The sequence below is a fragment of the Macaca thibetana genome, chromosome 9, assembly GCF_024542745.1.
Source record: "Macaca thibetana thibetana isolate TM-01 chromosome 9, ASM2454274v1, whole genome shotgun sequence".
Lineage (NCBI taxonomy): Eukaryota > Metazoa > Chordata > Mammalia > Primates > Cercopithecidae > Macaca > Macaca thibetana.
The window spans coordinates 21,575,179-21,589,969 of record NC_065586.1 but is presented as its reverse complement, the minus strand read 5'-3'; the positions used below and the strand labels follow the sequence as shown (position 1 = coordinate 21,589,969).

The following is a 14,791-nucleotide window of genomic DNA, read 5'->3' as shown; positions in this document are numbered from 1 at the left end:
TTCCTAAAACATACATTAAACCTTTACCACTATCTTTGCAGTTCCCATGAAAGGAGAAGATCTAGCATGTTGCTAGTTTAGAATTGCTGAACTGTGGCATGTAAGGCGTTGTCCCTACACGTTTTTGTGGGTGTAGAAGGCCATGGATTATGTTCTGTTCTTTCATTCCTTTCAATTTTACAGCACAGAAGCGTGGTTTGCATTTGCTGTACCCTCCCCTCAGCCACTTTTAATTTCTACGGTTAAAGTAATGAATCACAGCTGTGGACAGCTAATCTGTATGCTTATCACAGCAACTCCGTATGCTTTGTATTTTTTAACACTTTGCATCCCAAGACAAGCCATAAAACACATTTACATAGAGCTGCACACCAAGACTAAAATTATGGTGTTAGAGCCTTACACCAAGAATAAAATCACATACAACACTAAATTTCCAAATTGACAAAAACAAGCAGGAATACAGAATCCTGAATTTTAAAGAAAAAAAATTAACTTTTCAAAATATTCCTTAGGTAATATCAAATATCTCTGCTTGGAAAGTAACTTGTATTTCCCCTGCAGTTACTTCCTTATAAAAATCACCTTATCTGGCCTCTTTCAAGGTTGTCCTCTTATTCTGAGTCAGGTAACCTCTGACCCTTAATGAGTAAAGACAGACTGATCCATTCTTGGTGAACTGCTAAATCCATTCCCTTCCCCCAAACAGGCATGACTACTTGGACATGTCAACCAATCCTTAAGGATGGAATGAAACAAAGCAAATCCAGTGGCTCATTAAGACAGTACAAGAGACAAATGCAACAAAACGTCAACTGGTGAACATTCACAGGATTACTAAACACTGCAGAAATTCTCTAACAGGATTTTTTTAACCAAGTTTGTGTAATACAATTTCATGAATTATGCAAATAAAGGTTTAGGCTATTCACAGACAAGCCCAGTGTTATGTTACTTTCATTGCATAGAACTGAGAACTGAACACATCAATCACAAAAGTCACAGGAGACACTGCTGCATTCCTGCCTGCTGATGGCTCTGCTGAAACATTTCCATTTCAGACAGTAAAAAAAAAAAAAAGTACATCGCTATTTTGCAGCACAGCATACTATTGACTTCCAACTGTGATTCTTTTTTTATTGTAAATTGACAATTTGTAATTATATAAATTTGGAGTACAAACTGATGTTATGATATATGAATGTAATGTGGAATAATAAAATCAAGCTAGTTAACATATCCATCACCTGAAATATTTAACATTTTCCAACTGTGAATCTTTTTTTTTAAGTACAATCCTCTATTAAACCACATCCCTACATGTTTTCAAATAAAATGAACCAAAAGGGGAAAAAACTTGAAGTAGGTGAGAGTAGAGTTTTAGAGTTTAATAATTCTTGAAAACTTACCTGTTTGATTGTTTTCAGACTGAGCTATAAGAGCTGCCATTGATGAATTTGGATTTAATCTATTGCCATACATAAGAGACGGTGCCTGACTAAGCGAAGATCCAGATAGGGTATTTGCCTAAATGGAAAAAATTACAATGATAAATGAATTATATTTGAAAATATATTAAAGTTTTCCCTTCTAATAGATCTAGTAATTATATTCTCCAACTTAAGAATATAAGCAAAATGTGTGACCTTCTGAAAAGCAAATTTCATTCTTACTTGTTTTACCATTTCAACGTGTCAATTTTTTAAAAAGTTACATAACTACAAAAAAAAAAAATTTTTTTTTTTTTTTTTTTTTGAGACAAAGAGTTTCACTCCTACCCAGGCTGGAGTGCAATGGCGTGTTCTCGCCTCACTGCAACCTCCACCTCTAGGGTTCAAGCAATTCTCCTGCCTCAGCCTTCCCAGTGGCTGGGATTACAGGAGGCACCTGCCACCATGCCCAGCTAATATTTGGTTTTTTTGTATTTTTAGTAGAGACAGGGTTTTACCATGTCGGCCAGGCTAGTCTCAAACTCCTGACTTCAGGTGATCCATCCGCCCGCCTCGGCCTCTCAAAGAGCTGGGATTACAGGCGTGAGTCACCGCGCCTGGCCATAACTACACATTTTTTAAAAAGAAGGATTGGCACATTCAAAGGTAACTATTCCTACTTTTAATTTTCAACGTATCTAGCAGATACCAAAGCCCAGTGGCACAGTAGCCATGTGGACATGTGACTAATTAATCTTATTAAGCCATCTATAACATAAAAGCAGGAAGACAACAGGTATCTAACAAAATGCTTCAATCTCTCGTATCACAAGCTGGTTAAGAAGGTCAAAAGTCCAACTTTTACTTCTAGTATTTTAACTACACGGAGCTGTATTTCCATTGCTTAACTCTGTCATTAGTAAAACCTGCACACTATTTTGTTACTTCCTGTTTTGATAGACTTGGAAGCCTGCTGCTTTTTCTGTTTTGTTTTGTTTTTATTTTAAAAGAAAGCAAACAGGCATCCCAAGTATGTTTTCTATACAATGCAGGACTCAACGAATCACAGCTTTGCCCTGACCCCATATAAGGCACTGTCTTTTTGGCAGCAAGCCAGCTCTACTAACTGAAGAGCTCGTCCAAAGTTTGTAATTCATTCATGTTGCTAACCACAATTCTGAAGGCCTCTACTGGGACCTGTGCCAAACAAGCGAAAATGAACCCTTAAACAGATGAAGCTAAGGAGGCTGGCCAAACTATTGCGTAATCCACTGTAATAAAAATGCTTTCTTTGATGTGCATGCTCTCTCCCACTTTCCAAGAATATTATGAACTTAAAATGTGACATTTTGGAGGCAAATCTCTTGTATACAAAATGCTGTTACTCACAGAAGACTCCCAGTGGCCTGAAATAATTTTCAGATTTAACAGAACCACAAATGTTAAAGTAGAATTGTTCTTTTTCATGAATGAAATCAAACTGAAGCTTTTATAAACTAAAATCATTGCATAGTTATTTCAGAACAAAACTCTTGAAAGTATCAAAGAACTAAAGCACTTCTATCATAAAGAAGCTGAATAACAAGAACAAAAGATGTGGGACATTTGGACATGTGTAACTGCACATTAGAGACTAAGACAACACAGTAGTTATAATAAGCAAAAAAACACAGAGAATAAGCTGTATTTCTGGACAGACTCACATCTTGACATTGCATCTTGGCCTTTAGCCCACTTACAAAGCATGAAAACGTGCGTTTACAGTTCACAGAAACAGTCTCTGGGATGTACCATCCTTGCTTTCTATTATCTCAAAGCGTGTATTTTATAGTTCACACTTTAATGTGTAAATTAAATCTGTCAATTTCTGGGTTTTGTTTTTTCTCTTATTAAAAATAAGCAGACAAAGTCAGTAAGTTGGTACTCTGCAGTCCTGTTTAACAATCAACTGTCCCTCAGGAAAAGGTAAGTTATAACTTCAACATGAAGATCGTGCTATTCACTTACCATGTATTTAGTAGTAGAGGGCACATAAAACACACAGTTTATAAATAGAGATATGGTTAAGATTTTTTTTATCTCTCCAGAAGTCAATTCTTTGGGAATCTTAGCTATTCATAAAACAATATAGAATACGAAAAATACAAACAATTCAACAGAAAAAAAACAGATATTACCAGTCCCGTCTATTAAAGTCTCAGATCCTAATACTTAAAAATAGCTTTTGTAGAGCCAATTTACTCTTACTGTAGATACAATTCTAAAAAAGATCCACTACACATTTAATAGATTAGAAATGGAAAATTAATTAGACGGAGGAAGAAAAAGTCTGATCTTGAGACAGTTTGTTGGCAGCAAGAAGTAACAGCTGACCACAGGACAGGGGAGAGGAAAGTATGACCAACAGAGAAAGCACAGTACAGAATGCGAATGGGGTGGTCCTCAAAGAAGACACTGAGGATGGCATTCTCATTGGAGTTTATTATTAACTTTATAAAGGGTACCTCTAGATGCCTTAGCACTTCCAAAGCAAGGAAACACTCTCAGCCTTTTGACTCTTGTTCATACAGTCATCTGTGTTACATATCAATATACCACTTGGAATACCTTTTTACTTTCAATTATCAGTCTCATCAGTTGCCTTGGATAAGAATCTAAAGATCCAACTCTTACTAGAACTAGAAATATACTCTTTTTTAGGAAGGGTTCCTTCTGCCAAGGGCTTTACATTAATATTTATCCTTATTAGCTTCAAATTTCAGAGGGGTGGCATTTTCTTGATCTAGTCTCTGAATTATCTTAGTTTCCCTATTTATTATGCCCGCTATGTATACTAAAGATCAAACTAGAAAGGACTATGGCACAACTAATTTGCATGACGATCATCAGAAAGATAAAGTATCTTTAGCATATGCTAAAGAAGGAAAGTATCTATTTTTAAAAGATGGCTGGCAAAAGTTAATACAATAAATGAAAGTATTATTGGAAACGACCAATTTCCCAAACGGGACAGCTAAAATTAATCTGGTAGTTGTTTTTCTAGTAAAGACATTTATCTAAACAAGAGACTTTCAAAAGAGAAATTATAAGTTATTAATTTGACAAGACAGAGTCATTTTGGTGTATAAAAACATCTACATTCCATATTAATTTCTGCTGGGAAACTCAAATCATGAACATCATTTTAAGGTTGGTAAGATGAGATACCAAAGACTACACAAATGACTATCACTGCTTAGCCTACATTTCTTAACTGATGTTTGGCACAGTTAATACTGGGACCCTCGATGAGTCTTTTGGAAAGACTTGGTGCCTCCAAGCCAACAAACCCCCACCTTTTAGTGGAAAGATACCGAACCTTCTTAGCACTGAAGATGGAGAAGTGGAAGAGCTGGGAAAAGAAAGACGGCTTACTGAAGAGAGCACACACACAGTGTCTGGCGTTTCATTGACTCAAAAACCTTTGCTGCCATTAATAAGCGAAAGCACTAAGATTCAGCAGAAAGGAAGTCCATGTTAACCAAAAGTAGTAAGGGTTATGAAGCATAAAGGGCATGAAAGATTTTATATTAAAAAACTGGAATAAGAAATAAAGGAAACATTAACATACACATACTTCTCTACAGCATACTTTGGAAATGGATTTTGAAAAGTGCATTGAAAGCGAATTACTAATGTACCAGAAGACTGATTCAGAAGATTTGGTATAAAGACTAGAAATTCTTTTTGGAAAAGAAGTACCTATTATATGACATTTCAATCTTAATCTGCCCAGGTAAGGAGAATGGCTATTGTGAATATTCTCCTTGGATCTGTTGGTACTGTAAGAATATAAGTTAACACTAGGGGAGGCTGACTGAAGGATATCCATGATATATCTAACTCTCTGCACTGTCCTTGTAACTTTTCTATATATCTAAAATTATTTCAAATCAAGAATATTGCCATAACAAACTTAAAGAGGAATCTTTCAAATATATATATAAAATTATGTAAGGATCATATATATAAGAATATATGATTTTTTATATATATGGATGTATACATCCTTCATATAATATCTTAAAGAAGAATCCTTCCTCTTTCCCAAGACCAGTAACTGACAAAAATCACTTCTGCTCAAGATGTTATCTAACATTTATTCTAACACTCTAGTAAAAACCTCATTAAGAGAAGTGTAATTATTTTACAAGATGGACTGAAAGACCAGTAGATTAAGAATAAATTCAATAATTACTGAAGTAAATTTAAGTCACTTTTAAACAATATATGTTCAGGTGTCTGAGTTAAAGAATATCCTTAGCAAATTTAGAATAACTTAATATATTAAACATCTGCAAGTGTCTACCAAGGCAGTATTCAGACTCAAATAAAAGAAACTTAGTATTTCCTAAGTAGACTGGCATACCATATTAAAATATTAACAAGATAAAAATATATTTCAGCTTGAAATTTCTCCTGTTATTAACAGTTTACCTCTTATATTTTCAAATGTCTGCCTATGACTACAGAGATGTTTTAAAAGAACTTGCTTATAAAGTAGTAACTGTCAAATTCCTAGGAACTTGGCTCATTCTAAAGGAGTTGACTGCATGGGGAAAAGGGCTAAAGTCTCAATTATCTGCATGTGAAACTTAAAAAAGTGGGCACTGTTTTGGTAGATTTTTTTCCTGCCTAATGTTGATAAGGGCAGAATAATAAGAAAAATTAGGTTCAAAAGACTAATACCTATGAAAATATTTCACCTTTGGAAAGCACTGTATTAATAGCAATGTATCATCTAGAGATAGATCTGAAACTTCATACTTCAATCATACAGGAACAGGTTATATATAGCAAGCATTTTTTTAAAATGTACAATTAACCTGTCAATAAACATTAAAGTCAAGTGATTCAAAAAAGCTCTAAAGTAGCTGCTTCAAGCTTTTCAGCCCTGACACATGACTTAAAAAATGCAATCTTCCAAAAATATTCAGGCTCACTAAATTGAGTATTTACTTTTTAAATTCCTAATTCATATATACTTTCAGGAGGAAAAACATTTTATTATCACCATATAAGCCAAGCTATCTCATTTTGGGTAAATTATTAAACCTCTCTGTCCTCAATTTCCATCTGGAAAATGAGGATAACTGTATCTACCTCATAGAAACACTGTGAGAATCGAGTTAATATATGCAAAGGGCTTAAATAATGCCTGACACATGGTAAGCGCTCACATTTTAGCTTAACTTTAAAAATTATTTTCACAAGTTATTGTGGTTTCTATTTTTCCATTAAAATCATTAGAAAATATAACTTACCAATTATATTCTGAACTGTGGCTATATTTCAAAGATTAAAACCTATTTCCCTAAGAAAAATTAGATAGCATAAATGCCTCATTATGCAGTGATGTTTTAAACTATGTATTTGATAATACAGCAATGCTGCACATAGAATGCAAGGACTTGAATGTTTCTAGATCCAATTTATATTACTGTTTGAATTGCAGAACACAATATATTTGATTAGAAAAGTTTCCAGGAAAAACATGAATGAACATTAGACATGGATTAGGGAACAATGGAAAGTTTCACATATTCTCCAGCTCAATTCAAACTTATATTTACTAAGAACATATTCTGATAGCAGACCCATTTCTGTGTCAGCTACCACCAGCAAGGCTTCAATACTCAGCATGTGATGAGAGGTGAAACCAAGTGTGAACAACTTTCAGGTCCCATGAGTAGGCTGACTGTTGAAGCTGTCAGGTTCAATTGCATCATTCCACATTATTCAATGCTCCAAACTGCTCCCTAATTGTTAGGAGCTTAACGTATTCAAAACCATTGTTTAGGCTAATGCCAAAATGCCCCACAATGAGTTTCCATAAAGTAGTAGGAGGGAATGAAGTGTAGTTAAACCATCACTGAACACTCATGATCAGACAACAGGACTGTATAGATTAACCAACCAATTCTAAGTAGGTTTCTTAATTGGTTAATATCAATATGGGTCTTACCTTTCTGGGAAAAAATTACTTTAGGACAAAGGCAGCTCTGAAATAATTTTGGAACTGGAAAAGACCTTAATCCACAGCTGAACCTATAATGGCTAAAATTCATTTATCTATGTTAGCATGAAATTATATGAGTTTTAACAGAAATTGTTAATACTATTTCCAATACAGAAAGTGTTCCCGTACAGTTTCTTTTCTCACTGGTAATCAGGCTGAAAAGTAACAACTGAAGTCATAACCATGAATTCTAAAGTATTTTATGGTCTGCATTTGAACTTCATAAAGTATCTGTACAGCAGGTACAATAGGTATTTAAAGTATTCCCATTTTACATATGGAAACACTGAGGCTCACAAAAATTAAAAGACCTGCCCAAGGTTATATGAATGAGTAGCAAAACTCCTGGAACCCTGGACTTTTGCTGACTCAAATTTCTGCTCTTTTGCATTGCATCACACAAATGGACACAGTAAAACTGCTAACAATGTTTTCGAACGACGTACCTCTTAGCATAACAGGTACATAATTGGGAAATTCATTTTAACAGTAACAATTAGTAATAAGAGAGCAGGCTAAGGAATCAGGCTGTCTTAATTCCAGACTTACAGATATGTGACAGTCACTGTGACTGAACCTTTTTATCATCTGATAACAAGAGATGTTACCAAGCTTATAAAAACTGACTGCTCAGAAAGGTAATTTCTTTAAAATTATAAGCCATTATATTATTTAAATCAGAAGACATTTACATTCTGACTAATTAAGTATAAACACAAATGTCACCCCAAAAGTCAGCTGAATCTGCCTGAGAAACTAAACCATTTTCTCAAGTAGAATTTAAGGTCCTTATTAGACATCATCTGAAAAGAAATCGGAGACTACATCTAAGACAACTTCCCCTACATAAACACACACATACATAATAATATTGGAAAACAAAATATCCAAAGCTAATTGAGATGAAAGTGTCACAGAAATCTGCAAAACTCTAGTCAATAATTGTATCTTTTTGGTTTTTTTGTTTTTTTTTTTTGAGATGGAGTTTGGTTCTTGTTGCCCAGGCTGGACTGCAAAGGCGCGATCTCAGCTCACCGCAACCTCCGCCTCCCAGGTTCAAGCAATTCTCCTGCCTCAGCCTCCCGAGTAGCTGGGATGTAGCTGACATCACAGGCATGCGCCACCACACCTGGCTAATATATATATAATATATATATATTATATATATATAATATATATAATTTTTTTTTTTGTAGTTTTAGTAGTTTTTTTTTTTTTGTAGTTTTAGTAGAGATGGGGTTTCCCCATGTTGGTTAGGCTGGTCTCAAACTCCTGACCTCAGGTGATCCGTCCACCTCGGCCTCCCAAAGTGCTGGGATTACAGGCGTGAGCCACCGTGCCTGGGCAATTGTATCTTTAAAATATCAAAATATGCCCAGGCGAGGTGGCTCACACCTGCAATCCCAGCACCTTGGGAGGCCGAGGTGGGCAGATCACAAGGTCAGGAGTTTGAGACCAGCCTGGCCAACATGGTGAAACCCCATCTCTACCAAAAATACAAAAATTAGGCAGGCGTAGTGGTGCACACGTGTAGTCCCAGGTACTCAGGAGGCTGAGGCAGGAGAATCACTTGAACCCGGCAGGGGCAGAGTTTGCAGTGAGCCAAGATCATGCCATTACACTCTAGCCTGGGCAACTGAGTGAGACCCCCGTCTCAAAACAAACAAACAAACAAAACAACAACAACAAAAGAAACACGAAATATCTGCATTTACTAAATATCACATAAATAAACCTTGGAAGTTTACTTTACTTTAAATGATGTTTAAGTCTACATCATTTTGTTTAACAGTAACACGGGATAGGACAAGAAGCCACGATTATCACATGAAGATTGTATTTCAAAAGCAAAACTCAGAAAGTAGGATGTAACAGAATGCAATTACATTTCACTGCATTCAGTCTTAAGTTCTTCTACTAAAGAAATCATCCATCAAACAAAAAAAAGCACCTGCATTCTCCCAAAGACAGAACAGAATGACTGTAGAACTATGAAACAGTGGGATTTGAAAGGCGAAATGAAAAATTAATGACACTCCTACAAAAACGAATTTATACCTCTACTCCTGATCCAACAAGGGCAGAGCACATTATTAACAGTCACATGGACAGGAGTCCACTCTTTCCGCAATGTTAAGAAACTACTCTATTACTGATACACTAGTATGTAGTAAAGCAGGCTTCCTATCAATTATTTGTGAAAGAACCATTACTCTAAAAACAAGTCTGTTGAAAGGAAAAAAAAAGGTGGGGGGTGGGGGGGGTGGTTTAACACTTAAGAATATAAAATAGAGGCCAGGCGCGGTGGTCCACACCTGTAATCCCAGCACTTTGGGAGGCCGTGGTGGGTGGATCACCTGAAGTCAGGAGTTCGAGACCAGCCTGACCAACATGGTGAAACTCCATCTCTATCAAAAATACAAAAATTAGCCAGGCGTGGTGGTGGGTGCCAGTAGTCCCAGCTACTCGGGAGGCAGAGGTTGCAGTGAGCCGAGATCGCACCACTGCACTCCAGACTGGGTGACAGAGCAAGACTCCATCTCAAAAAAAAAAAAAAGAAGAAGAAGAATATAAAATAGGTTTATCAAACAGTTTTTTAAAGTTTTTTTCCCCCAAAATTTGTGCTATCAGACTCCCCCCCACCCCCAATTTTACAAGTGTCTCCTTTTCCCCCCAATTAAAATCATAAATCAACTTATTCTAAGTTTTTAACTTCTACTAGCCCTTCCCAATCTTAGCTCCTTTACCACTTTCCAGGGAACAATTCTTAAGATACCAAATAAGCCAATGTAGAGGTCTGTTTACTTAAAATGTGTATCACAAAAAGCAAAAATGACCTCTGGATTTTATCCTGCTGGCACCAATCCAATCAATAAAAACTACTTTCATTAAGGGCATGGGGGCACAAAACGGTATTCAAGTTTAATATTTCCATTATCTATCAATATTATTAAAGTTTTTGCTTGCAAGTGTGATGGTTTTCTTAATAGTTGTGGTAAGACTTCTAGAATTCCTTTTTTTTTGGGGGGGGGGAGACAAGAGTCTGGCTCTGTTGGTTGGCCCAAGCTGGGGTACAATGGCGCGATCTTGGCTCACTGCAACCTCCGCTTCCCGCATTCGAGCGATTCTCCTGCCTCAGCCTCCCAAGTAGCTGGAACTACAGGTGTGAACCACTATACCCGGCTAATTTTTTAATTTTTTAGTAGAGACAGAGTTTCGCCATGTTGGCTGGGCTGGTCTCAAACTCCTGACCTCAAGCGACCCACCCACCGTGGCCTGCCCAAAGTGCTGGGATTACAGGCATGAGCCACCATGCCTGGCCTAGAATTACATTTTAAATATTGATAATTTTTATTCACCCATTTATCTTATTGCATTGCTCTCAAATCAACTACTTAGAGCAACCCTAAATAAAACACTACGATGTGACTATCTAAATACAATTAATGTATGACTTGAAAACAAACAGGGTCTATGTAAGAGTGAAACAGGAATAAACTTTATCATTTTGAAAAAAAAGATTCAACTGCTAAGTGTCCTATCAATTTTAAGAGTCCTATCAATTCTATTTAAATATTTCTGTATCCTTTCTTTTGCACATTGCCTAGAAAATTTCACATTTTTCACATTCGACACCATTATTATTGTCTCAGGCAGCTAAATTGAAGTAGTTCAGCACTCACTTCAACTGAGAGGTCAACGTGCCTCAGTTGCCTGGAGACTGATGGTTGCTACAGCAGCACCAGATAAGCCAGGCTAAATAAGCTTCAGCTTGAAGACAGAAAGCATTTACTGCTGAACAGAAACACAGATGCAGGTATCTCAGTACACAGCATGTAAATCTAACTGGATGATCACATTTGTAAGAGACCCATCTTTCTGAAAACTGGAGAGGGGATTTTAATTGAACTGAATCCTGGGTTACTTACAACTATGATTTCTTTGTTCTTCAGATGAGTCACATGTTAAGTGGAATTTTGCCTCTAGCTATAAATTTCTCTTCACTACCACTTCCCTAATGCCAACCCCCTGGCTCACAAACATAATGAATGAGAAGAAATGAGGATTTTTGCTTAATTCAGCTGGGAATTAACCAGAGAATAATTAAACAGACTTTTATAAAGACAGAAAAGAAAAAAGCACATTGAAAATGTTCATGTGAGACTTTGTCCAAGGATATAAAACTATCAACAGCATATGGTTACACTTAATTAAAAGAGATAAAACCATTTATAAGAGCCATTCTTTCATTTATCCTTTCACCCTCTCTAACCCCAAACCCCTGTTATGGCTACCTCACTTTTAGTGAAATGAACCACAGAAAAACTCTGCTAAAGTAGTCAAACTCCTGTAACTCAATTTGGGAGGTTCACCAAATAGTTCACTTTCAACTTCAAAGATGATACTACTAAAATCATGCCATTGATTTTCTGTGCTGAACTGTCTGGGGTTGATTCTAATAGGTAATTTTAATAGCAACTGCTTGCACTGTGCCATTCACACAAATGCATCAAAATAACCTAATGCTGTGCTTGCCGGAAAAGCGTATGTATCCCAACGATACACGCAATGGAAATTATGCACACATCCATAAAGCTTAAGTTGACAGGAACTTATAAACAACTATTTTAACTAGTTGTTCATTATTAGACATTTGTCCCTGTGATCATTTTCTTGACCATTAAAAGACTACTAGAGCTTTGGAGAAATGAAAATAAAATTATACATAATTCCAAATAAATAAAAATATATATTTTGGAAATCTTAAATGATTATCTCTGGGGAAGGGGGGTGTAATGCAGGTGGGTTGGGTACAGCTTTCCCCCTGCACTGTCCTGTTTATAAAACAGGATTACAATTTCTTTTATTTGACTCTTACTTTTAAAACATCTTGGCCAGGCGTGGTGGCTCACACCTGTAATCCTAACACTTTGGGAGGCCGAGGCAGGCAGATTACCTGAGGTCAGGGGTTGAAGACCAACCTGGCCAACATGGCGAAACCTCACCTCTACTAAAAATACAAAAATCACCTAGGCAAGGTGGCATGCGACTGTAATCTCAGCTGGTCAGGAGGCTGGGGCAGGAGAAGCACTTGAAACCAGGAGGCGGAGGTGCAGTGAGCCAAGGTCACGCCACTGCACTCCAGCCTGGGTGACAAGAGTGAGACTCCGTCCCCAAAAACATCCTATAGACTAGGCCACCTATCAAACTACAAATCTAAAGTCAGATAAAAGGGGTACACAAATGGAAAAACCTGTATATTCATCATTATTTACAATATTTACAAACACTGTTCTCTCCCACTAGGAGGAAAAATGTCTAGTGCTTGAAGCGATCATTCAGTCTTTTAACCTATATTCTCCTACACTGGTTTTTTTAAAACTTTAAAAAGATTTCATATATTATTTGTGTAATTTTAAAAATTATGAAAGGAATTTAAAAAATCACAAGAGTCCAAAACTGGCTCATATTTTGTGGATCCTACTTTTTTAAAGAAAAAATAAAAGCTCCTCTGAAATTATATTTTATATCATTCAGACAAAATTTAAAACCCAGAAATTAAGAAGAATTAGTTGGTGCCCATACATTCATCCATCCTCTCTCATGAATACCATGTAAAAATACCTATCATTTTCACTAACACATTACTACAAATTGAGATATTTCATAAATTCCTGTAGAAGGCCCTATTTCATTTGTTTGTCCTCTAATGAAACTCACTTTAAAAATGAGAAACCCACCTACTACCTCTCACATCATAGTGTAACAACTTACCTGAGTTGTAGCAACAGCAGGGGCTGCAGATGACACCGCTGAGGGAGAGAGTGCTCCTACTTGTTGCAAATGCCCAGAAGACTGCTGAGGTAAGTGAGAGCTGGAGACAGGAGTACTAGATCCCGAGCCAGATACTACATTTGGAAATGATACTGCTACATCATTGCTGTTATAAATACCTGCAAAAAAAAACCAAATTTTATTTAAATATAACTTAGCAGTCAAATTTGTTACAGACACACATAATCAGTAAACTTGCATTTCCTCCTGGATCCCTCCTCCAATTATAAATTTTATTGTTGGTATTTTAAAAATATTGTGCTAGTACTAAACAAATAAACACTGGCTTTTCATGAAGCGGTTCCCTAAAAGAACCTACACCATTTTTATTTAGCAAAAAGGCTTTTGTTAAAAGCAGGGGATAGCAGGAAGAGCTTTGTAAAAAATATATAATGGATTTTAGGAGTTTCTAAGAGCAAGAAAACATTTCTTAAGTAGAGGAATGAAGCAATTAGAGTTCCATAAAAATCACCTAATGGGCCTTCCAAAAGGCAAATACTAAGGCCCCAGAAATCATGACTGAGAAAGTCTGAAGTAGGAAGAGACCTTGTTCTAGAAAGGTGACAGGGTAGAAGTTAAAATGGAATAGGCCCAACTTGAAATTCAGAAACCAACAGAGGAGCTGATGACATTGGTGGGAGACAGGCGTGGGAATAAAGAATGTTGGTAGATTCTAGAGACATTCCAGAGATAACACAGACAGGACTTTGTGACTGACTGTATGGGGCAGCTGCAGGGATAGGAGAGGAGGAAGGATTAAGACATGATGAACTGGGCTATGAGTTGGCAGCTCCATTTACTCCAGAGAACATAAGAGGTGAAAATCATGGGAGACTTGATGAAATCACTTTGAGAGGAACCATGGGGATAAAAGCCAGAAATAAGGTGGGAAATGGAAGCTACTCATTCTAGAAAAGAGGAATTGGGGGGGTCGGGGGAGGGGAGGATGAGCATAAGTTAATAGGAAACAAGTTAATTTTTTTAGAAGTGCTGATTTTTAAAAAAACAGAAAATCATGCTCAGCATAGACAAGGAGAGGCTTTCAGGATAAAGAAATGGGAATATCTATAAACCAGCTGTTTTCAACAAGGGGTGATTTTGTAGGACATTTCACAATACCTGGAGACATTTTTAGTTATCAAGCCTGGAGGGTGCTACTGGCATCCAATGGGTATAGACCAGGGATGCTACTAGACATTTTACAATGCACAGGACAACCTCTACAAGAAATAACTGGCCCATAGTGTTAATAGTGTGGCAGCCAAGAAAACTTGCTATAAACCAGAGCTCCTGGGAGGCCAAGAGGGAAGAAGAGCCTGAGACCCAGGTACAGAAACAGGAGGAAAGAATGAACCTAAGTGGGCTGTAGAAAAAAATATATAAATAAATAAAAATTACCAATTGTAGCCCTAGAGGGCAACAATAATCAGTAATTTATATCAACAACACAATTTACTTTGTTCTAAAG

At 36.6% G+C, this 14,791-nt stretch overlaps 1 protein-coding gene across 17 annotated transcripts in view; it reads right to left on the bottom strand.

The window, feature by feature from the left end:
- Positions 1-14,791, bottom strand: part of MLLT10 (MLLT10 histone lysine methyltransferase DOT1L cofactor) — a 219,681-nt gene that overhangs the window by 16,875 nt on the left and 188,015 nt on the right. For all 17 annotated transcript variants that reach the window (XR_007728788.1, XM_050804023.1, XM_050804025.1 and 14 more), the window contains 2 exons: positions 13,264-13,442; positions 1,410-1,527 (listed from right to left, as the gene is read on the bottom strand). Coding sequence is in view for 16 of the 17 variants with exons in the window: in XM_050804023.1 (XP_050659980.1) it covers positions 1,410-1,527; positions 13,264-13,442 (297 nt within the window). In the remaining variant the exon portion in view is untranslated. The remainder of the gene's footprint in view (positions 1-1,409; positions 1,528-13,263; positions 13,443-14,791) is intronic.